The sequence below is a fragment of the Heterodontus francisci genome, unplaced genomic scaffold (genome assembly GCF_036365525.1).
Source record: "Heterodontus francisci isolate sHetFra1 unplaced genomic scaffold, sHetFra1.hap1 HAP1_SCAFFOLD_240, whole genome shotgun sequence".
Lineage (NCBI taxonomy): Eukaryota > Metazoa > Chordata > Chondrichthyes > Heterodontiformes > Heterodontidae > Heterodontus > Heterodontus francisci.
The window spans coordinates 826,842-851,067 of NW_027140128.1; the positions used below are offsets into that span (position 1 = coordinate 826,842).

At 43.3% G+C, this 24,226-nt stretch overlaps 1 protein-coding gene across 1 annotated transcript in view; it reads left to right on the top strand.

Annotated features, from left to right (window-relative positions):
* Positions 1–15,030, top strand: part of LOC137358903 (probable G-protein coupled receptor 139) — a 35,773-nt gene extending 20,743 nt beyond the window's left edge. The window contains exon 3 of the mRNA XM_068025113.1: positions 14,126–15,030. Within this exon, the coding sequence (XP_067881214.1) occupies positions 14,126–15,030 (905 nt within the window). The remainder of the gene's footprint in view (positions 1–14,125) is intronic.
* The last annotated feature ends 9,196 nt before the right edge of the window (positions 15,031–24,226 follow it).

Sequence of the window (24,226 nt, forward strand, 5' to 3'; positions counted from 1 at the left end):
GATCACATTGGAGAGAGTACAGAAAGGATTCATGCGATGGTTTCGAGTGATGAGGAATTTCAGTTATGAAGATAGACTGGAGACGTTAGGACTGTTTTCCTCACAGAAGAGAAGGCCGAGAAGTGATTTTATAGAGGTGTTCAAAATCATGAGGAGACTGGACAGAGTAGATAAAGAGAAACTGGTCCCACTCGTGAAAGAAATGAGAACGAGTGGGCACAGATATAACTAAATTGGTACAGAAGTAAAAGTGAAATGAGGCAGTACCTTTTCGTGCAGCGAGTGGTTAAGATCTGGAATGTGTTGCCTGAGAGTGTGCTGGAGGCTGGTTGAATTTAAGCATTCAAAAGGGAATTATACAGTTATCTGAAAAGGAAGAACGTGCAGGGTTACAGCGAGAAGGGAGAAAATGGAACTGAGGGAGTTGCTCGTTCAGAGAGCTGGTGAGGACACGATCGGCAGAATGGCCTCCTCCAGCACTTTAACGATTCTGTGATGCACCAAAACCTCAGCAGGTGTATACCCTGTACTGGAGGGTGAGATTTTTCTATACTTCAGCAGGAAATTAGCCAACCGCGGATACATACTGGGATTTGAACAACCATGAAGCATGTGTTTCGTCATTGCTTCTTTCACTATCCTAAGGATCTTTCAGCAGCTCCATTTGATGCCAGATGATAATGAAGTGAGGAGAGGTTTGATAGCATTTCGCTTCATGAAATTTTGGAACGAGGCAGAATTGAATTGAGAGCCATTAACTGAGACAAACTCGTTTGGTAAAGCATGAGAAGCAATAATAGCATTGGTGTTTACATTCATGACCTTGATTTGATCCATTTCGAGTGGTTATCAATCAGTACTAAGAAATTGTAATTTTATTTTCTTACAAAGCTATACATGAATTCTTTGAAATGGTCGACTCGTCCATGGCCACAATTGCTAAGGCATTTGAAGCAGCTTATTTCCGCAGTTTTGGCACTTGTACATTTGCGAACCAATAATCCTCGATAGCTGTCTAGAAAAGGCCAATAAACTAAACGTCTTGCATAGCTTTGATACTGACCATTTCTGTGTGTTCCGTATGGAATTCTGTCAGAATTCTATCTCTCAAACAACTTGGTACCACCACTTTATGACCCCACTTCATGCACCCTTGTTCACAAGACAACTCATTGTGATGATTGTGGAATGGTTTCAGTTACCCGCCTGTACACTGGTCACTTTCTGTCCATCCATTCAATGCCTGTTCATGGATTTGTTTTTCAACACTGAGTCCTTCTGAGTTTCAGCTGCAATTTCAGTTGCAGTGATTGGAAAGTCATCATCCACTACACCTATTATGAAGATTGCACCTTCACTGCCTAATTCTGAGATCTAATGCAGCAAACACGACAGTATATCAGCGTTAACATTTTTTTTTAGAACATCGATGTTGCGCCGACCTGTGAAACCATCTGACCTACACTATTCCATTTTCATCCATATGTCTATCCAATGACCACTTATATGCCCTTAAAGCTGGCGAGTCTATTGTTGTTGCAGGCAGGGCGTCCCACGCCCCTACTACTCTCTGAGTAAAGAAACTACCTCTAACATCTGTCCTATATCTATCACCCCTCAACTTAAAGCTATGTCCCCTCGTGTTTGCCATCACCATCCGAGGAAAAAGACTCTCACTATCCACCCTATCTAACCCTTCTGATTATCTTATATGTCTCTATTAAGTCACCTCTCCTCCTCCTTCTCTCCAACGAAAACAACCTCAAGTCCCTCAGCCTTTCCTCGTACGACCTTCCCTCCATACCAGGCAACATCCTAGTAAATCTCCTCTGCACACTTTCCAAAGCTTCCACATCCTTCCTGTAATGCGGTGACGAGAACTGCACGCAATACTCCAGGTGCGGTCTCACCAGAGTTTTGTACAGCTGCAGCATGACCTCGTGGCTCCGAAACTTGATCCCCCTACTAATAAAAGCTAACACACCATATGCCTTCTTAACAGCCCTATTAACCTGGGTAGCAACTTTCAGGGATTTATGTACCTGGACACCAAGATCTCTCTGTTCATCTACACTACCAAGAATCCTCCCATTAGCCCAGTACTCTGCATTCCTGTTACTCCTTCCAAAGTGAATCACCTCACACTTTTCCGCATTAAACTCCATTTGCCATCTCTCAGCCCAGCTCTGCAGCCTATCTTTGTCCCTCTGTACCCTACAACATCCTTCGGCACTATCCACAACTCCACCGACCTTCGTGTCATCCGCAAATTTACTAACCCACCCTACTACACCCTCTTCCAGGTCATTTATAAAAATGACAAACAGCAGGGGCCCCAAAACAGATCCTTGCGGTACACCACTAGTAACTAAACTCCAGGATGAACATTTGCCATCAACCACCACCCTCTGTCTTCTTTCAGCTGGCCAATTTCTGATCCAAAGCTCTAAATCACCTTCAACCCCATACTTCCGTATTTTCTGCAATAGCCTACCGTGGGGAACCTTATCAAACGCCTTACTGAAATCCATATACACCACATCCACTGCTTTACCCTCATTCACCTGTTTGGTCACATTCTCGAAAAACTCAATAAGGTTTGTGAGGCACGTCCTACCCTTCACAAAACCGTGCTGACTATCGCTAATGAACTTATTCTTTTCAAGATGATTATAAATCCTGTCTCTTATAACCTTTTCCAACATTTTACCCACAACCGAAGTAAGGCTCACATGTCTATAATTACCAGGGCTGTCTCTACTCCCCTTCTTGATCAAGGGGACAACATTTGCTATACTCCAGTCGTCCGGCACTATTCCTGTCGACAATGACGACATAAAGATCAAGGACAAAGGCTCTGCAATCTCCTCCCTGGCTTCCCAGAGAATCCTAGGATAAATCCCATCTGGCCCAGGGGACTTATCTATTTTCACACTTTCCAAAATTGCCAACACCTCCTCCTTGTGAACCTCAATCCCATCTAGCCTAGTAGTCTGAATCTCAGTATTCTCCTCGACAACATTTTCTTTCTCTTCTGTAAATACTGACGAAAAATATTCATTTAACGCTTCCCCTATCTCCTCTGATTCCACACACAACTTCCCACTACTATCCTTGATTGGCCCTAATCTAACTCTAGTCATTCTTTTATTCCTGATATACTTATAGAAAGCCTTAGGGTTTTCCTTGATCCTATCCGTCAATGACTTCTCGTGTCCTCTCCATGCTCTTCTTAGATCTCCCTTTAGATCCTTCCTGGCTAGCTTGTAACTCTCATGCGCCCTAACTGAGCCTTCTCGTCTCATCCTAACATAAGCCTTCTTCTTTCTTTTGACAAGCGCTTCAACTTCTTTAGTAAACCACGGCTCCCTCGCTCGACAACTTCCTGCCTGCCTGACAGGACACGCAGTAGCTGCTCCTTGAATAAGCTCCACATTTCGATTGTGCCCATCCCCTGCAGTTTCCTTTCCCATCCTACGCATCCTAAATCTTGCCTAATCGCATCATAATTTCCTTTCCCCCAGCTATAATTCTTGCCCTGCGGTATATACCTGTCCCTGCCCATCGCTAAGGTAAACCTAACCGAATTGTGATCACTATCACCAAAGTGCTCACCTACATCTAAATGTAACACCTGTCCGGTTTCATTACCCAGTACCAAATCCAATGTGGCATCGCCCCTGGTTGGCCTGTCTACATACTGTGTCAGAAATCCCTCTTGCACACACTGGACAAAAACTGACCCATCTAAAGTACTCGAACTATAGTATTTCTAGTCAATATTTGGAAAGTTAAAGTCCCCCATAGCAACTACCCTGTTACTCTCCGAACTGTGATATTTGACGATGTAATCATACTGTAAGAGAAGTACAGCCCACCTTTCATCCTTCATGCTACCACTGTCAGTATTGTAGACTTTGGTCCCAGAATAATTCGTAGATATTTATGATCTGTTACTGGGGTGTAGTTTTCATATTTCAAAAACTGGTGAAGCCTTATCATCCAGAAGATGATTCCAATCACTTCCTTTTCTACCTGCGTGTAGTTGCATTCACTCTTAGTCAATGCACATGAAGAACATGCTCCTCTTGACCATCATACATGGCATGATTGATCACTGCTTCAACGCCATAGGTGAAGCCTTGCATGTTGGCTACAGGTCACGATTTGTGCTATGATGAATGTGTAGTGCATCACCTGTCAAGCTTATCTTACGTGCATACCTTCAGAGAGAACAAAGGTACGCTTGCTCTTTTTTGAACTTCTCATTGAGATCAGGGAGACCTTTTAATACTTCATCCATCACTTGAAGATTCTCTTCCTCTGTTGCAGTCATGAACAACGCATCATCCTGATTACACAAGCAATGGATAACTCATTACAAAATCTTATTAATTGTATGTTGGAAGCTTTTTGGAGAGAACCTCACACCATAAGACAGCTTTGTGCACGAGTATAACACCACGTGTGCATTTATTGTAAGATACTGCCGACTCCTTAGATCCACCATGTGCTATGCATAAGCATGGGACAAATCCAACTTCATGAACAGCTTGCATCCCAGGAAGTCCGCATACAACGTTTGAGAGGTCGGCAGTGGGTACTGCTCATTATCCACTGCCTGGTTGATTGCAACTTTGTAGTCCTTGCATAGTCTTATGATTTTGTTCTGACCTGGGCACTACTACAATCGGGGTTACCAATCTCTGTGATCAGTTTTCTCTTACACACTGTTCCTCTATGGCTTCTATATCTCGTCTTCAGCCTGGGTTCTTAGAGCATAAGGAACTGGCCCAGCTTTTCAATTTACTGGTTTTGATTCAGAACTGATTCAGATGTGCACTTTCACACCGATTATGTCTTCATAGCTAGCCACGGACATGTTGCTGAAAATTATTCAATGGCTGAGAAAGTTTCTTGACTGTAGCAAAGTGGAAAATGTGCTTCCACTCTAACTTCAGCTTGTCAAGTCAGTCTATGACCACTAACATTGGTTGGTTGAGATATTTCACTGCAACAATAGGTAACTTGAGGGACTTGCCATTATGTTGGAAATTACACTCCATTTGTCCACACGTTTCTAACACATCAGAAGAGTAGTTTTCCACCTGAGCTGTGCTCTCAGTTAGAGGCACGACACTGAATTTGACCTCGTAAATATCTGCATTCATAATGGAGCAATTTTCACTGCTGATTTACTAACTCCTTTGCACAAAGCTCTCTGTCATTTGAGTTATTGCGAGTGGCATAAATGTTGAAGAGCCATAGCTCCTCTTTACTTAAGCACTCTTGATTTACTGAAGATTTTGAACTGCACCCTTGTGCTGTAAGTGTTTTGCATTCCACCGGAATGAATTCCCTTTCTTGCTTTGGCCTTTTCTCAGCTAGCAGTTGCAATGTGGTCATTCGTTTGGCAATTAAAACATTTGACATTTCTCTACTGACACGCTAATGCGTGTGGTTGCCCTTCCAGTGATAACGAGACACTGAACCGCCATCACCAGCATACTTCTGACTAGTTTTCTACTCATAGGCTTGGCAAAATCCTTCTGACTGTGGAAAAAAAGCTGTACTAGTCACTTGCACAGGATGAATTCTCCGGGCATTTTTAAGGTAACTTCTATAGAACGAGTCATCGTTCACACCAGCTCAAATATAAGATTTTATGTATTTAGTAACTCCACCAATCCACACACAAATCTGATTCATAATGCACGGTCAAAGAATGTGCTGAAACTGCAATGGAATATTAAATTGTTCACTGCCGCAATGTACTCACCAACTGTTTCACCACTTTTTGCATGTCTGGTTCCTACTTTGTAGCTTTCCACTATCTCTAATGGCTTTGAGTTGAAATGTTCCACCAACTTATTGATGATTGTTTCAAATGACACATTGTTTACCTTGTTCGGGTAGGATTTGTTCGTGTGCCACACACTTCCAAGCCAATCTCCATTAATAGCATTGTTTTCTTACAGTCTGAGCCTTGATATCTTCATTTTCACCTTGAAAATGTTATTCGCCCTAAAAATCATATCAATTATTTTAATATAAGAACTGAATGTTTGTTGAGCACTCTCATATGTTCCTCGTCTTCCGCTGTATCCCATGGGCTCTGCCATATTGTCCCAAAATAAGCACGTTTATCCGATGTACAAATGGTATCTTCACCATCTGATTCAGCCTTGGAGCCAGCCAAATTCTCCATCACCCAAGTAGGACAGTCACCAGAAGCCGCATGATCTTTTTCACTGCAGTCCCTGCTGCTGTCAACTGCCTGTTTTAATAAACTTTTATCTCATCTTGTCATCACCATTTTTAGCAAGCTGATGAAATCTGCAGTTTGTGGAGCAATGGAGGGGTGATGGGGGGGCGGTGGGGGCGGAGGTGGCGGCTGTGCCAGCTGCTGGCTGATCAAATGACTTCTTGAATGTTGGGTCAATGACATTTTTTTTTCAAAGCTTGTCTTTTAAGACATGCCCGAACTGAAAGGGAAACTAACATTGAAACAGAAATGGAAAGCAACGCTGAAACAGAAACTGGGAAAATCTTTGGGTTTCTGGGGAAACTGAAACTGATTGGAATCAGATAAAATAAGACATATTCCTCTCTATATCAGGCCCATCACCCAGGAGTGGACCACCGTCAAGCTAAAGAAAGTGAAGATTGAATTCAGGAACTGTTTCTTTTACTTAAAGTGGCTGATTAAACAGACCTGGCCATTAAGTGCTTACAGCTGTCACTGAAGGGCTTGGATAAATGTGCTACTGGTGGATGCACACCATCGAGACTGTAGTAAGCAGAGTTGAGGAAGTTCTGGAGAGGTGGGCTGTTCTGGTGGAAACTGTCCGTGTTCAGTTTGCAATAGAATGGAAACTGCTGTCAGATTAAAGACAGCAGTTAAATCCTGGGAGAAAGGAGCTGAGGAGGTTCAGAACTTTGATGGACTTTGTGGCTGCAAATGGTGCCAGATATGCTGCGAGGACAGCCCAGTAATTCTGTAGGATCTATTTCTGTTTTGGCTGCAGCAGCCGTCACACAAGGGGGTAGCAACAGGTGTACTTGAGTTTCGAAGTAGCAGTCTAGCATTAGATGCTTTCTTGATATTTCAGTATCTCCCAATACAAAAGAGGCAACAGGAATCACTCTTGAGGCAGGGATTCTTCAGAGACTGGAGGCAAAATGAATCTGTTACTTTTCAAATTGCAGGGGCTTCCTATCTGCAAAACAGCTTTTCCTCCACAGAGAGTAGCAACTCCTCTTTTCCTGGGTATGTTTCTCCCTCCGGGGGTCCTTTCCTCTCTCCAGGTAGGCGATAGCCACACCTCAAAAGTAGGATTTATTTTTGCAAGAGAGGCAAGTCTTCTTTTACAGAGAGTTGCTTTTTTCGCTGGTTTGCAAAAAGCTCACTGCATGTTGCTGGTCCAGGTTGCACTTATTTCACAGTGCAAACTGAGACTAAAATTAACAATCAAATCATGTGACAGTTATAACTATTCCTCTCATTTTCTTGTTGTGCTGCTTGGAACAAGGTGCCTTGCAGTCTGTGAACACTTCACTCAGTCCACAATTTAAATATCATCTCTTAAAGAAAAAGAAGAACCACTCCCATAACATCATTATGCTATCAAAGCGTTGTGTTATTAGCATTGTATACAAATAGGTTACATGTACAAACCATGTCCCAATAATGGTTATTTTCATATCTGCTATATTTCTGCAGAAATACATACCCTCCAATAAGCACTTTCAACTTCCAAAGTTTATCAGACAATTTTCAAGACGTGCTGTGTTTGATTCCTTCATTAATGCCTTTGTACAAAGTTTGGGAAGAGATAGTGATGGGAATGATTGACAGGGAAATCTTCTAAACATATATTCATAGCTCCTGCTCTCTCGCAAAGAAATGTAAACTGATGGATTTAAAAGAACCTGGAAATGTAATATCCAGGATAAACACAGCAACAGAGACCTGTAATAACCTATAGCTCAAGGAAAGCACATGGCAATATTTTGCTCTGTGACTAAGTTGGTGAAAAACAGCTGTCTAGTAAACAGAATATCCTGGCTTAAAATCCCAGCACAGCCTGAATTCAGACGACGTTGTGAAATTGAGTCGGACAATCAGGCAGGAAAGTTATCTACCTTTGCTTAGGATAGGATTTCGGAATGTCTGTTTGAAACACTTGCTCTGCGTGCAGAAATTCACTGTAAATATTTGAAAGGCATCTCAGTCACCCACTATTTGTTCAAAGTTGCATTCGACCTGGAAACAATTCTCAAAATTAATCAGACTAAATCTGAATGTGACCGTGTTGTGTCTGAAAGCGTGTTGGTGTTGCTATGTGTCACTTCTAACCGAGACTGGGACATGACACAAGGTTGATCTGAGATTTGTAATACATTGTCAGTCCGGAAGGAGAAAACTTAAAAAGAAAAAAAAAACACAATAACTCCAGTGCCCAGATTGTAGAATCTGTAGGTCCGCTTTGGAAAAGTGAATCAGGGCAGAATCAAGATGTGAATTGCCTAACTGCCCTGAAATGATGAAGTGCATTCTCCCGGTTAATGATGAAGTGCATTCTCCCGGTTTATGATGCTGGAACATACCTCACATAGAGGTTATTGCAACAGTGGTACCAATTGAAGGAATGTCTAACGTGGTTACCGAGTGACAGTAAAAATGTTATTCAACTTTGTTCCATTCAATCCAGCTGTGATGAACTTTGAAATTTGTTCTCATTTCTTGAACAATATCTGAAGGGTCTCGATAAGGATATTGACTGGTTAGGAGAGTGGGGCCTGGGTGAGCAGCAGGTAAGTGTAACAGGGCCAGGACTGGATATAGGAAGTTGCTCGACCGTCTCATCTCTCTCTCTTCTCTCACTCTCTTTCTCGCTCTCTCTCTCTCTGATTGGGCTGTATTGATTGACAATTGCTGATTTTTGTTTTTTTTTTGATAAATAAAGGAAGTTCCCTCCAACAGTTTGTTTATTGTGATTGACATCTGTAAACAACTTTTTTGTCCCAGGAAACAAGAACATGACTAAAGTGAATTAGTGCAAGATCATTCTTGATCTGTATTAAAGGCATGTGATTTCAGCTGCCATGGTCCAGTGGTTAAAACTTTCAACTTATCCCACTTTTATTTGAGCCCTGTTCGCAGAGGACCTATTCAGGAATTTAAATTATCTCTTTTTCTTTAATACTCAATTCCCACAGAACGCTGGCATTGGAATTCCTCATAGTTCTCGCCATTGCTATCCATTCTGGAGGTACTGACAGCATTGACCAAATGTAGGCACGCTCAGAGGGCTGTGGGAGGGGGTTTCTTTTTGGATTTTATGGCTCTTTTAGTCCATTAACAGCAACAGTATGGATGCAGAGAAATTTCGAGCGCCCGGCCCCTCGGAGGGCAATCTGCCGGGATGAAATTTAATCTGGGGACGAAATGAAGGTGAGAATAAAAGGTGAAAGGAATTGGGGCCAAAACTCCCGGATATTTGGGAAGGAGAACATGGTGGGTGTGCATTGTGATAATAGGTGGATACGAACGTGGGTTATTGTCCAGGCTATGCTGAAGGAGGGGAAAGAAGTTGTTTTGCCTTCCCATCGAAGCTGAATGTTGGGTTTGAGGCGACAAACAGTTTCTTAGCGGAAGTGGATCAAACGCCTTTTGAAAGTCCAAAGACATAACTTCAATCATGTACATTCATCAACCACCTCCTTTGCTTCATCAAAGAACTCCATCAAGTTTACCTCACCGCCACCTCTCTCCACTCCTCCACAGTTGTTAAATTATCAGACTGCATACCCAACACCCAGTACTGGATGAGCAGAAATTTCCTCCAATTAAATATTGGAAAGACAGAAGTCATTGTTTTGGTCCTTGGTCCAAACTCCCCTCCAATGCTACAGACTCCATTCCTCTCCCTGACAACGGTATGAGATTACATCGGTCTGTTTGCAACTTTAGTGTTACATGTGACTCCGAGATGAGTTTCTGACCTGATATTTGTTGCATCACTAAAATCGCCTGCTTACATCTCAGTAACATCAAGTCCCGTTCCTCTGTCACCACTGTGTTTGCTGACTTACACTGGCTTCCAGTCAGGCAAAGTCTAGATTTTTAAATTCTCAACCTTGTTTTCAAATCCCACCAAAGGCACGCCCCTCCCTATCGCTGTAATCTCCTCCAGCCCCACAACCCTCCAAGATAGCTGCTCTCCATTAATTCAGACATCTTGTGCAACCCTCTGCAATATCCTCCCTGCACCTCTCCGTAATCTCCACCTCACTTTCCTCCTCTCAGACTCTCCTTCAAACCCACCTCTTTGATCCAAGCTTTTGGTCATCTGATCTAATATCTCCTGCTGTGGCTCACTGTCATGTTTTGTTTTATAATGCTCCTGTGAAGCACCACTGGATGTTCTACGATATTAAAAACACTTTATAAACAGAATTTTTGAAATCTGCCAGACTTGCTTTGTCATTACTGTATCCAGGCTGCAAGTTATTTATAAATCTATCATTTTCCAAACAATTAATATTTTTGTCCTGGGTTGTGAACGCGGAACATTTCCCAGCGTTGGCACTATGCTGGCTACTCTGCAGTTACAGGAGTTATTCTCTGTATCCTTTTGTAAGCAGGGTAGAAAATGTACAAACCTCAAGCCCTCTGTTATCATTCCCATATCCAAGGATGATTGGAAGATTATGGTCAGTGCTTGTGCCATTTCCACCATTCCTTCCTTCAGCAACCCTCATATCTATCATCTAGACTGGGTAAATGTTCCGTTTATTGTGGTACAAAAAGTGCTGGTTTAAAAGGGGTTTACTGAACCTGTTTGTTGATTGACTGTAATTAATGTCAGTCGCCGTGGACCCTAATTGTGTCACTGGAGGGTTTCCCTCTTCTATTAATATGTGTCATGAAAAACTCCACAAGCCAAAGGGGAAATATTAATGGAATTAATTGGTAACTTACATTAAACATTTAATGAAAAGTCTTGCAAGTAACTTTAAAAAGCAAAACGCTGGCATCCAAGATGGCCACCGTAAGTTAGATGTGAAACAGTAAAAGATCAAACTGCAGACGAAAAGTCTCCCAAAGCCTAACCAGAACAATGGCTTACCCTGATTGAATTATCTGGAATTGCTTTATCAACACGGGGGCATGCAGCCCCTTGAATTCCAGAAGGGGATTCCAGAATAACCCTCAATAATATAAAAAACAAAAGAGTTTGATGGAGTCATGTGACAGCCTTCACAGCTCTGCAGAAACTGGAAGCTTTATCCCACGGACAGCAGACACAGTAACTGAAAATCCATCACCAAAGCAGGCTCTTTCTCTCTCTCTCTCTCCACCGCTCCAGAATCTATAGTATTTTGGGAGATGGTCACCAATGGATCCACTACCTCCATTGCCACCTCACTTGACACTCTGGGATGTAGAATACCAGGTCCTGGGGGCTTATTAACCTTCAACCCCATCAATTTCTCCAATACAACCTTCTTACTGATACTAATTTGCTTCAATTCCTCATTCCCCCTAATCCCTTGGATCTCAAGTTCTGGGAGATTTCTTACATATTCCTAATTGAAGACAGACACAAAATAATCATTTAGCTTCTCTACCATTTCTCTATTCCCCATTATAAATTTCTTGACTCTGTCTGCAATGGACCTTCATTTGTCTTAGCCAAACGTTTCCTTTTTATGTACCTATAGAAGATTTTTACAGTCCGTTTATATGTTTTTGCTAGCTTACATTCATATTCTAAACTCCCTTTCTTTATCGTTTCTTCATTTGCTGTTTTCTACAATGATCCCAATCCTCAGTTACATTACTATTTCTGGTAACTGTGTTGGCCTTTTCTTTTAATCTTATACAATCCTTAACTTCCTTTGTTATCCACGGTTGACTGCCTTTACTTTTCTGGTTATTGTGACTTGAATGTATCGTTGCTGTAAACTATGTAATATTTCAGCCAATTTGCCCCTCATACCTCTATAATTCCCTTTGTTCAAATTTGACACCCTAGCATTAGATTGAAAAACCTCAATTACAAACATAATGTAAAATTCTATCATATTACGGTCATTTATCCCGAAAGGTTATTTTTCAACAAAATTATTAATTAGTACTTTCTCATTACCTAATACTAGATCTAAAATAGCCTGTTCTCCAGTCGTCTCCTCAAAATACTGCTCAAGAAAATCATCCCGAAGACGCACTTAGAAACTCATCCTGCTCATTAGGTTTACCCAGTCGATTTGCAAATTGGAGTCACCTATGATTACTGTATTACCGATGTTACATGCTTCTCTAATCTCCTGATTAATGCCATGTCCCACACTACCACTACTGTTTGGTGGTCTATAAACAATTCCTACCAATGTTTGCTGCCCCTTGCTGTTTCTTAGCTCCACGCAAACAGAGTCCACATTTTTTTCTTCCGATCTGAGATCCTCCCTTACAAATATACTGTCTTCATCCCTTATTATCTGCGCAACACCACCTCATTTTCCTTTTGCCTCACTGTCTTTTCTACCTCCTGTTATCAGCTTTACTTCCAATTTGAGCTACCCTTCACGTTCCCACTCCCATGATAAGCTAGTTTTAATCCTCCCCAACAGCACTATCAAATCTTGCTGTGAAGATGTTCGTTCCAGTAATGTTAAGGTGTAGCTTGTCCATCTTGTACAGGTCCCACCTGCCCCAGAAGCGGTCACAATGCCTCAGAAATATGATTCCCTCCCTCCTACATCAATTCTCCAGCCACGTCTTCATTTGATCAATCCTCCTATTCCGATGCTCACTAGCACGTGGCAGTGGGAGTAAACCTGCGATTACTGCTCTTGAGGTCCTGCTTTTAATTTCCTTCTTAACTCCCTAAATTCTGATTTCAGAACCTCATCCCTTTTCCCACCTGTACCATTCGTCCCTGGCCTGGTGTATTATTGGCAGTGGCCCTACTCAATGATTGGCTCCAGTGTCCTTGCTACTGTTGCCAGGGGTACAGGTCTTTAGTCAGGGTCCTGGTCCCAGGGCTGTCCTGGCAGTGGCCATGACCAGTTGACTGGATCTGGTGTCCTCTCCACACTAATCTAGGGTTTAAGGATCCAGAATGGCCCTGCATCCAGGCCTTGTGAAGTACTGGCAGTTCCCAAGGTCCGGGTGGTGTTGCAAATACAACTGAGCTGCTGGCCCTCTAATTGTTCAGCAACTTTGGCAGGCGGAATCCCCAACCTTAAAGGGATGTGCACCATGGAACCAGGCAATTAATTGCCCGAGTGCCACTGAATTGTGTCAGTAATGAGCTCTGAATTGCTAAGATCTGGTTCCGCTCATATATTCGGCCTGCCGTCAGGAACCCTGCTGGCTCCACTATATTCAGCTTCCTGTCCCCAGCAGAAATTGCTGTCATTGATACAAAAACTAGATCCATCCCTGAATGTAGTAACAAATGTACAAATGTCACCCCAAATTCCTTCAAAATGTTATTTTTTCTTCCAACCTGGTGTAACATTTCCTGATAACTTCCCTTGTTTACAGTCAACTTAGTAACAATTGAGATTATTTGTTTCATTATTTTTTCAGTGGACTCATTCTCAATTGTTGCTTTGAAATAATTAAATTCTGTGCTGCCTTTCCCAGCTGCGGGAAACTCTCAGTCAGTCCACCATTTAGCTTTATATACAACAGCAAAGTGCTGCAGATGCTGGAAATATGAAATAAAAACAGAATATGCTGGAAATATTCCGCAGGTCTGGCAGCATCTGTGGAAAGGGAAGCAGAGTTAATCTTTCAGGTCAGTGATCCTTCATCAGAACTGGGAGAGATTAGAGATGGAACAGTTTTTAAACCAGACGGGGAAAGGAGGGAGGGGGCGTATTATGATCAACATTCAGTTTGACAATTTCGATATCATCCGTTTGTTATTTAATCTCTCCTGTCTTCCACCGTATCATAGACCTTCCTATTTGTTCATTCAGGTCCAATCATTTTAATACCTCACTGGATACAGGAACACATTTATAAATTTCAATAAGTCCTCAATCGAACTGGTAACTTTGCTCCAGCCTGATGTATAATTTCTCTGTTTATTTCCCTTCCTCACAGTTAACTTGCTGACGATTGGGATCCTGTCTCGGGGAAGGTGCGGTCTCTCCAAATGTGTCACTCGCTACCTGGTGGCCATGTCAGCGGCGGACCTGCTGGTCATTATCCTGGACCTGATATTGAGACACATTCCCATTGTTTATCGGAAACAGTTTCTGTTCCTGTATTCCATCCCCGTGTGTAATATCCACGCCGTCCTGCTTTACGCAGCAACAGACTGTTCTGTCTGGTTCACCGTCACTTTCACCTTTGATCGATTTGTGGCCATTTGTTGCCAGAAACTGAAAAATAAATATTGCAGTGAGAAAACGTCGGCTGTGGTTGTGGGAACAGTGACTGTGCTGAGCTGTTTAAAGAACATCTTCTGGTATTTTATGTTAACAGGTCAGTATTGGCTGTCGAACGATCCCTTGTTTTGTTTTGTAACACTGGATGTCAGTTTCTCTCGTGTCTGGGCAGCAATCGAGTTCCTCCATAACATTCTAACCCCGATTGCCCCATTTATATTGATTCTGATGCTCAATGCTGTCACCGTCAGACACATTTTAGTGAGCAGCAGAGGACGCAAGAGACTCCGGGTTCACAGCAGTGGGGAGAGTCGCAGAGACCCAGAGATGGAGAGCCGAAGGAAATCCATAATTTTACTGTTAGTTATCTCGGGGAATTTCATTCTCTTATGGGCAATGTTTACGGTGAATACAATAAGATGGCGGATGTTGAACTTGGGGCCTGTGGTTGAGTCTGAAGCTCCACCTGCTTATTTGCAGGAATTGGGCTTCATGCTGCAGCTCTTGAGTTGCTCCACAAACACTGCGATTTATGCCGTGACTCAGAGTCAGTTCAGAGAGCAGTTGAAGAATGTGCTGAAATATCCCTTTACTACAATTGTTAAATTCATTCAGTGATGAGAGAAACTAAATTACTGACTATTTCCAGCAGCCGGGGATCGTGGCCTGTCACTCTGGAGAGAGAGTGACGTGGGGCCTGTCACAATGGAGACATGGCGGGGGGTGCGGCCTGTCTCTATTGTGACAGAGTGGGGCGGGGCATGTTACTATGGTGCCAGAGAGGGGCGGGGCCTGTCATCATGGAGGCAGAACGAGGACGGGGGCACACAGTATGGAGCCAGAGCGGTGCGGGACATGTCGCTATGGTGACAGTGTGGGGCGTGGCCTGTAACTATGGTGACAGCGTGCGGTCGGGAACTTTAGCTATGGAGTCAGAGCGAGAGCGCGGTCTGTGCGATGGTGGAGGGAGAGAGCGGGGCCAGTATCTCATGATGACGGTGACTGGAGGCGGGGTCTGTTGGCCAGAGTGATGGAGAGCGGGGGCGGGGCCAGTTTCCAAGGGTGACAGGAATTGGGGCCGGGGCCTGTTTCCCAGGATGATGGAGAGTGTGGACGGGGAATGTTTCCAAAGTGACGGGTTGGGGGTGTGGCATATTCTGTGACACAATTTATAACCTTTACAATATTTAGACACGTTTATCAATGTTTATAACTATTTGTAAACATTTAAACATCTGTACATGTTTATCTTTATATGTTGCCTGGTATGGAGGGCGCTAGCTATGAAGAGAGGTTGAGTAGATTCGGATTATTTTCATAAGAAAGACGGAGGTTGAGGGGGGACCTGATTGAGGTGTACAAAATCATGAGAGGCATAGACAGCGTGGATAGCAAGAAGCTTTTTCCCAGAGTGGGGGATTCAATTACAAGGGGACACGAGTTCAAAGTGAAAGGGGAAAAGTTAAGGGGGGATATGCGTGGAGCGTTCTTTACGCAGAGGGTGGTGGGTGCATGGAACGCATTGCCAGCGGAGGTGGTAGACGCGGGCACGATAGCATCTTTTAAGATGTATCTAGACAGCTACATGAATGGGCAGGAAGTAAAGAGATACAGACCCTTAGAAAATAGGCGGCAGGTTTAGATAGAGGATTTGCATCGGCGTAGGCTTGGAGGGCCGAAGGGCCTGTTCGTGTGCTGTAATTTTCTTTGTTCTTTACACGCCTTTATAACCATTATAATACTTGATGACCATTTATACCCCATTTTAAACCTTTTTAAACCTTTATAATACTTTATAACACTTTCCAATCATCCATAATCCTTTGTAACTGTTTAAAATCCTTTATAACCCTTGATAAGCTTTTATTATCCTTTATGATTGTGTTTGGTTTATTATATAGTATAATACATTGAAAGCAATACAAGTAAATCGCTGCTTCACCTGAAAGGAGTGCCTGGGGCCTTGGTTAATGAAGAGTGGGTAGGTGAAAGGACAGGCATTACATCACCTGCGATTACATGGAAAGCACACAATGTGATATACTGTATTCGCTGCTCACCATGTGGTCTCCTCTACATTGGGGAAGCCAAATGCAGACTGGGTGACTGCCTTGCGCAACACCACCCCTCAATCTGAAAGCATGATTCTGAGAGTTCCGGTTGCTTGCCATTTCAACACTTCCCCCTGCTCTCATGCTCACATCTCTGTCCTGGGATTGCTGCAGTGTTCCAGTGAACATCAACGCAAGCTCGAGGAACAGCATCTCATTTACCAATTAAGCACGCTGCAGCCTGCCGGACTGAACATTGAGTTCAATAATTTCAGAGCATGACAGGCACACCTTTTTTACTTTTAGTTATTTTCTTTCTTTTTTACATTTGGTTTGCTTATTTTATTGTAGTCTTTTTCATTTTGCATTTTTTAAACCACTTTTTCATGTTTGTGCTTTGTGCCAAGGCCGTTCATTGTTCTGTCAATGAACACCCTCTCTACACTACTGGTCTGTCTTTAGGCACACCATTAACATACCGTTTGCCTTTGCTGCATGACCTTCTGGTCATTTATTCTCTGTGACCTGTCCTATCAACACCTTCCCTTTTGTTATCCCGTGCCCCACCCCCGATTTATTTGCTTAAAACCTATTACATTTCTAACCTTTGCCAGTTCTGATGAAGGGTCACTGACCTGAAACGTTAACTCTGCTTCTCTCTCCACAGATGCTGCCAGACCTGCTGAGTATTTCCAGCACTTCTTGTTTTTTATTTCAGATTTACAGCATCTGCAGTATTTTTATTTTATATTACCACTTTGTATTCTATCTGCCATTTTCCTGCCCACTCACCCAACCTGTCTGTATCCCAATGCCGCTTGTTTGTGTTCTGCTCACTGCTTACTTGTCCACCTAACTCTGTATCATCAACAAACCTGGATACATTACACTCAGTTGCATGTTATGGACAGGTAGGTAATAGGGTTGCTGGCTTCCACTATCACATCCCAACTGCCCACTGAGGTAGTGTTTCTGTTAAAGTACTGTTTAAGCCGCCGAGTGTTTTAAGGGTGAGATAAACAGACCAACGGCAGGTTTTCTCTTCCATTGAAAGAAAGCAAGATAACTATTTTTCCACAATAACTAAATTGTTCATAACCTTTGTTCACTGATGCATTCACTCACAAACAAACATAAGCATAGATAGAAAGGAAAAGGTAAGATGCACTGAAAGTCCCAAGTGATGTAAGAGTTTTGTTTTTTTTAAAAACCTGTTGCATCACCTCGGGAGGAAAGTCTTTTCAAAGGTGCAGGCCTGAATGTTTGTAGTCTAGAACTTGCTGAAGTGTTGCAGATTCCTGCTTTAATTCCACTGGTGGGGATTTCAAAGTCACCTCGCAATTACTGTCTGCCTCAGTTGTTCAAAAAGTATGTGAAACTGTTTTTGCAGGTCGTGCAGCTTTGCTTCGCTGGTCAGCCTCACATTGTCTCTGTCTGGATGTAAGGCCTTCAGTTCAGTTCAGTTCAGAGATACAGCACTGAAACAGGCCCTTCGGCCCACCGAGTCTGTGCCGACCATCAACCACCAATTTATACTAATCCTACACTAATCCCATATTCCTACCGCATCCCCACCTGTCCCTATATTTCCCTACCACCTACCTATAATTGGGGCAATTTATAATGGCCAATTTACCTACCAACCTGCAAGTCTTTTGGCTTGTGGGAGGAAACTGGAGCACCCAGAGAAAAGCCACGCAGACACAGGGAGAACTTGCAAACTCCACACAGGCAGTACCCAGAATTGAACCGAGGTCGCTGGAGCTGTGTGGCTGCGGTGCTAACCACTGCACCACTGTGCCGCCCCTAAGTCTCTCTCCCTCTCTTTTTAAGGAAAAAATGTCTGACAGGCTTGGTTTCGGTCATGTCACCAAAGAATGCTCTCCCCTGCAGGGTTGAGACAACAGCTTTGAATTTGCACAGTTGTTAAAAATGGAATTTTAAGATGGCTCATCATGATACCGTGGTGTTAGGTCAAACCTATTTTGGCTTTTGAATCTGCAGTCTCCCTTTCTGCCAGGGTGTTTCATAACACAATAGTTGAAGACAGGTGAGAATGGTGAGAGACTGGGAATTGTTTGCATTGAGAGGGACATGATGTTCGCTTTGCTTTGAATAGCCTGTTTCCAATTTTAATGAATTCCCAGGGCTGGACCAGATGTGATGATGGGTTTTGATCTCCAGCAACCCAGATACTTTGTATTACAGGAGCAGAGTTACCTGACCACAAGCCAATCTTGTCTGTAAAAATGTGTCCATGTTTTGGAGTTTAACTCACCACTTCATTTTTATAGTTAATTCCTGCTGCAGTTCGCTTCATTTTTCATCCTTGCTTCTTCTGTGAGCATAACAACTGAATCCGACTCGGCTTAGTTCTGTACTCACTGGTTCCTCTCTGTCCTCTCCTAAAGGTGCTGACTCTGACCAGTTTCAGTTCTACACTCCCTGGTTCCTCTCTCTCCTCTCCTAAAGGTGCTGACTGTGACTGGGATCAGCCCTACACTCACTGGTTCCCCTCTCTCTCCTCCCCTGAAAGTGCTGACTCTGACTGTGTTCAGTTCTACAATGAAAGGCTCCTCTCACTCCTCACCTGAGGTTGGTGAATCTGGCTGAGTTCAATTCTAAACTCACTGGTTCCCGTCTCTCTCTCATCCCTGATGGTGCTGACTCTGGATCTATAATTCTATACTCACTGATTCACAGTTTGTAAAGGGTGTGAAACCGGTCAGTGTCGATATTGGGAGAGTCGTGAGGGAATTCGTCCAAGGAATGCACAACGTTATCATGCAAGTGCAACAGGCTCTTCGGAAGGCAATTGGCATGTTGGTCTGCATTGCAAGGGGATTGGAGTACAGGAATAAAGACTTGTTACGAAAATTGTCTAGGGCTTTAGTGAGACTGCAAGGAATACTGCATGCGGTTTTGGTCTCCACATTTAAGAAAGGATATAGTTGAACTGGAGGCTGTCTCACGAAGATTTACTAACATGATCCCAGGGATGAGGGGGTTGTCCTTTGATGAGAGGCTGAATAAATTGTGCCCATATTCTGTTTTGTTTAGAAGAATTAGAGGCGATCTGTTTGAGATATAAAATATTCTGAAAGGGCTGAGTAGAGTAGAAGCTAAGAGATTGTTCCCACTGGTCAGGGAATCTAGAACACGGGCAGCACAATCTCAGGATAAGGGACCAATCATTCAGGACTGAGATGAGGAGAAATTAATTCACTCAAAGGGTTTTGGATCTTTGGAATTCTCTAACTCAGAAGGTTGGGGATGCTCCATCCTTGAATGCATTTAAGGCTGAGATAGACAGATTTTTTGTCTCGCAGGGTATCAAAGGATATGGGGAGCGAGCAGGAACGCGGAATTGAAGCTCAAGATCTGTCATGATCGTATGGAATGGCGGAGTAGGCTCGATGGGCTGTCTGGTCTACTTCTCTTATTTCTTGTGCTCTTGTGTCCCTTCACTGTTTTCCCCCTCTCTCTCTCTTTCCCTGAAGTTGCTGATTCTGTCTGTGTGTACGTGCTCTCACCCCATCATCCGACACTCTGGCCCTCCCTTTCCATTGCAACATCTCCCAGTTCTGATGATGGGCCCTCACTGACCACTCTCCATTTCTCCTTCTTATGCAGATTCTCGCTGATAATCCCCACTTCACATAATGATGCAGCAGAGAAAGAGCCATTCGATCTATTATGTATGTGCTGGCTCTCTGAAAGAACTAACCAATATGTCTCCTTCCCCATAGCCTTGGAAAATTTCCCCACTGAAGTTTTTATTCAATTTCCTTTTGGAAGTTGTTATTGAGTCTGCTTCCTCCATCCTTTCAGACATTGAATTCCAGATCAGAACAACTCGCTGTCTAAAAACATTTATTCTCACCACCTCCGGCTGGCTTTATTGGCCAATTATTTTTAATGTCTGTCCTCTGGTTACTGATCCTTCTGCCAGTGGAAAGAGTGTCTCCCTCTCTACTCAAAGAAAATCCCTCATCATTTTGAATATGTCCATTAAATCTCCCCTTAACCTTCTCAGCTCACAAGAGAACAATCCCAGCCTCTCCAGAGAATTAAAACCCCTCATTCCTGGTATCAATCTAGTAAATCTCTTCTACACTTCCTCCAAAGCCTTGAATATTTTCTAAAGTCTGATGCCCAGACTGGATACAATAATCGAGCTGAGATCTAATTAGTGATTTATAAAGGTTTATCAGAATCTCCTTGCCTCTGGTCTGTCGGCTTCTATTTATAAAGCCAGGTATCCGGTATGCTTTTTAAACCGCTTTATTAATTTGTCCTGCCATCATCAAAGATTTGTGTACATGCACCCCGGGTCTCCCTGATCCTTCACACTGTTTAAAATTGTATCATTTATTTTATATTGCCTCTCCTCATTCTTCCTTCCAAAATGCATTACTTTACATTTTTTCTGCATTAAATTTCTTCTGCCATGTATCTCCCTATTGCACCAGTCTGGCTGTATCCTCCAGAGATGAGGTACCATCCCTTTCCACTACTTTCCAATCCTCTGTCATTTGCAGACATTCCAAGACGAGTCCACATTTTTCCTCCATTTGCAGACACTCCCTGAATGTTCCCAACTCTTGTTGTTCCTCTTGGAGTTTGCTGTTTACACTGTGCTTTCCATCCGCGGTGAACCTTGGACCTGCTCCCCCGAGCGTTTATTAACCCACTCGTTCCACACCTTGAACTTGGCAGCTCACAACATTCGGCTGATTGATGATATCTCTGGACCAATAGGACGGAAATGGCGGGGCTGGAGGACTGAGCTGGAAGTTGGTTCTCCAACCAAGTGGAGAAAATGAGCGGCGGAGCCTATGTCCCTTAATGGGCGGGGCTGAGCACAGATCTCCCTCATTGGATGAAACTCTGCATCATTTTGAAAGCTGATTTCTCTCAAACACCAGGAGCTAACTGCCCATTTCTGTTGTGGTTCACCGTACACCACTATGAACTCCCTGTAAAACGAACGCTCTGATTTCTACTTTCTGGCCACCTTTCCATGCACTCTGCTGCCTGGTGGTTCACCACACACGGCCTGATCTTGGTTACCTAGCGGATTGTACAGACAGTTATGGATACTAAGCTGTTTACCAAACAGAAAACAGAGATTCGGGGTGAAGAGTAGTTAATCAGACTGGCGGAAAGTGGGAAGTGGTGTTCCACAGGGATTTGTGCTGGGACCACTGCTATTCACTATGTTCACAAATGATTTAGACTCGGGAATCGGAAGTACAATTTCAAAATTTGTGGATGACACCAAACTAGGAGATAGTTACTCCTGAGGAAAACTGAGACTAAATGCACCAAGACATCAATAAACTTGCAGAAAAGGAATTGTAATCGGTAAATGAATGTCAATACAGATAAATCTGCTGTGATGTATTTTGGCAGGATGAATAAGGAGGTCACAATACCATTTGGAAAATAAGAGTCTAAATGGGACAGAGGAGCAAAGGTACAGATACACTGACCAATAAAAGTAGCAACACCGGTGAATAAGGCCATAAAGGATGAAAATGAAGATCAAAGGTTCATTTCCAAAGGAATAGAATTGAAAAGAAGTGAATTTGTGTTAAACTAGTATTGAGCATTGGTTAGACTACACGTGGAGAACTGTGAACAGTTCTGGTCTCCTTATTATCAAAATGATATGAAGGCACTGGAAAAGGTGCGAAGAATATTTGCAAGGTTTGTCTGAGAATTGAGAGGGTAAAGTTATCAGGAAAGGCTGAACAGACTGGAGCTCTTTGCTCGAGATAATGGAGATGGTTGATGGGTGAGCTCATAGAGGTCTTTGGGATTAGTCAAAGCTTAAACAGGCAGGATATGGTGAAAATATTTCCATTTGAGGGCGGTTCCCAAACTAATGATCATACATATCAGATAGTCACCAATAAACCAATACTGAATTCAGGAGAGCCTTCTTTACCCAAAGCGAGGGAAGAATGTGGAATGTGATACCACAGGGAATAGTTAAGAACAAAAAGAACAAAGATAATTTCAGCACAGGAACAGGCCCTTCGGCCCTCCAAGCCTGCGAAGATCCAGATCCTCCCTCTAAACATGTCGCCTATTTTCTAAGCTTCTGTATCTCTTTTCTTCCTGCCCATTCATGTATCTGTCCAGATACATCTTAAAAGACTCCATCGTGCCCGCATCTACCACCTCCGCTGGCAATGCGTTCCAGGTGCCCACCACCCTCTGCGTAAAGAACTTTCCACGTATATCCCCCCTAAACTTTTCCCCTTTCACTTTGAACTCGTGTCCTCTAGTAATTGAAACCCCCACTCTGGGAAAAAGCTTCTTGCTATCCACCCTGTCTATACCTCTCATGATTTTGTACACCTCAATCAGGTCCCCCCTCAACCTCCGTCTTTCTAATGAAAATAATCCTAATCTACTCAACCTCTCTTCATAGCTAGCGCCCTCCATGCCAGGCAACATCCTGGTGAACCTCCTCTGCACCCTCTCCAAAGCATCCACATCCTTTTGATAATGTGGCGACCAGAACTGTACGCAGTATTCCAAATGTGGCCGAACCAAAGTCCTATACAACTGTAACATGACCTGCCAACTCTTGTACTCAATGCCCCGTCCGATGAAGGAAAGCATGCCGTATGCCTTCTTGACCACTCTATTTACCTGCGTTGCCACCTTCAGGGAACAGTGGACCTGAACACCCAAATCTCTCTGGACATCAATTTTCCCCAGGACTTTTCCATTTACTGTATAGTTCACTCTTGAATTGGATCTTCCAAAATGCATCACCTCGCATTTGCCCTGATTGAACTCCATCTGCCATTTCTCTGCCCAACTCTCTAATCTATCTATATTCTGCTGTATTCTCTGACAGTCCCCTTCACTATCTGCTACTCCACCAATCTTAGTGTCGTCTGCAAATTTGCTAATCAGTCCACCTATACTTTCCTCCAAATCATTAATGTATATCACAAACAACAGTGGTCCCAGCACGGATCCCTGTGGAACACCACTGGTCACACGTCTCCATTTTGAGAAACTCCATTCTACTGCTACTCTCTGTCTCCTGTTGCCAAGCCAGTTCTTTATCCATCTAGCTAGTACACCTTGGACCCCAAGCGCCTTCACTTTCTCCATCAGCCTGCCATGGGGAACCTTATCAAACGCCTTACTGAAGTCCATGTATATGACATCGACAGCCCTTCCCTCATCAATCAACTTTGTCACTTCCTCAAAGAATTCTATTAAGTTGGTAAGACATGACCTTCCCTGCACAAAACCATGTTGCCTATCACTGATGAGCCCATTTTCTTCCAAATGGGAATAGATCCTATCCCTCAGTATCTTCTCCAGCAGCTTCCCTACCACTGACGTCAGGCTCACCGGTCTATAATTACCTGGATTATCCCTGCTACCCTTCTTAAACAAGGGGACAACATTAGCAATTGTCCAGTCCTCCGGGACCTCACCCGTGTTTAAGGATGCTGCAAAGATATCTGTTAAGGCCCCAGCTATTTCCTCTCTCGCTTCCTTCAGTAACCTGGGATAGATCCCATCCGGACCTGGGGACTTGTCCACCTTAATGCCCTTTAGAATACCCAACACTTCCTCCCTCCTTATGCCGACTTGACCTAGAGTAATCAAACATCTGTTCCTAACCTCAACATCCGTCATGTCCCTCTCCTCGGTGAATACCGATGCAAAGTACTCGTTTAGAATCTCACCTATTTTCTCTGAGTCCAAGCATAACATTCCTCCTT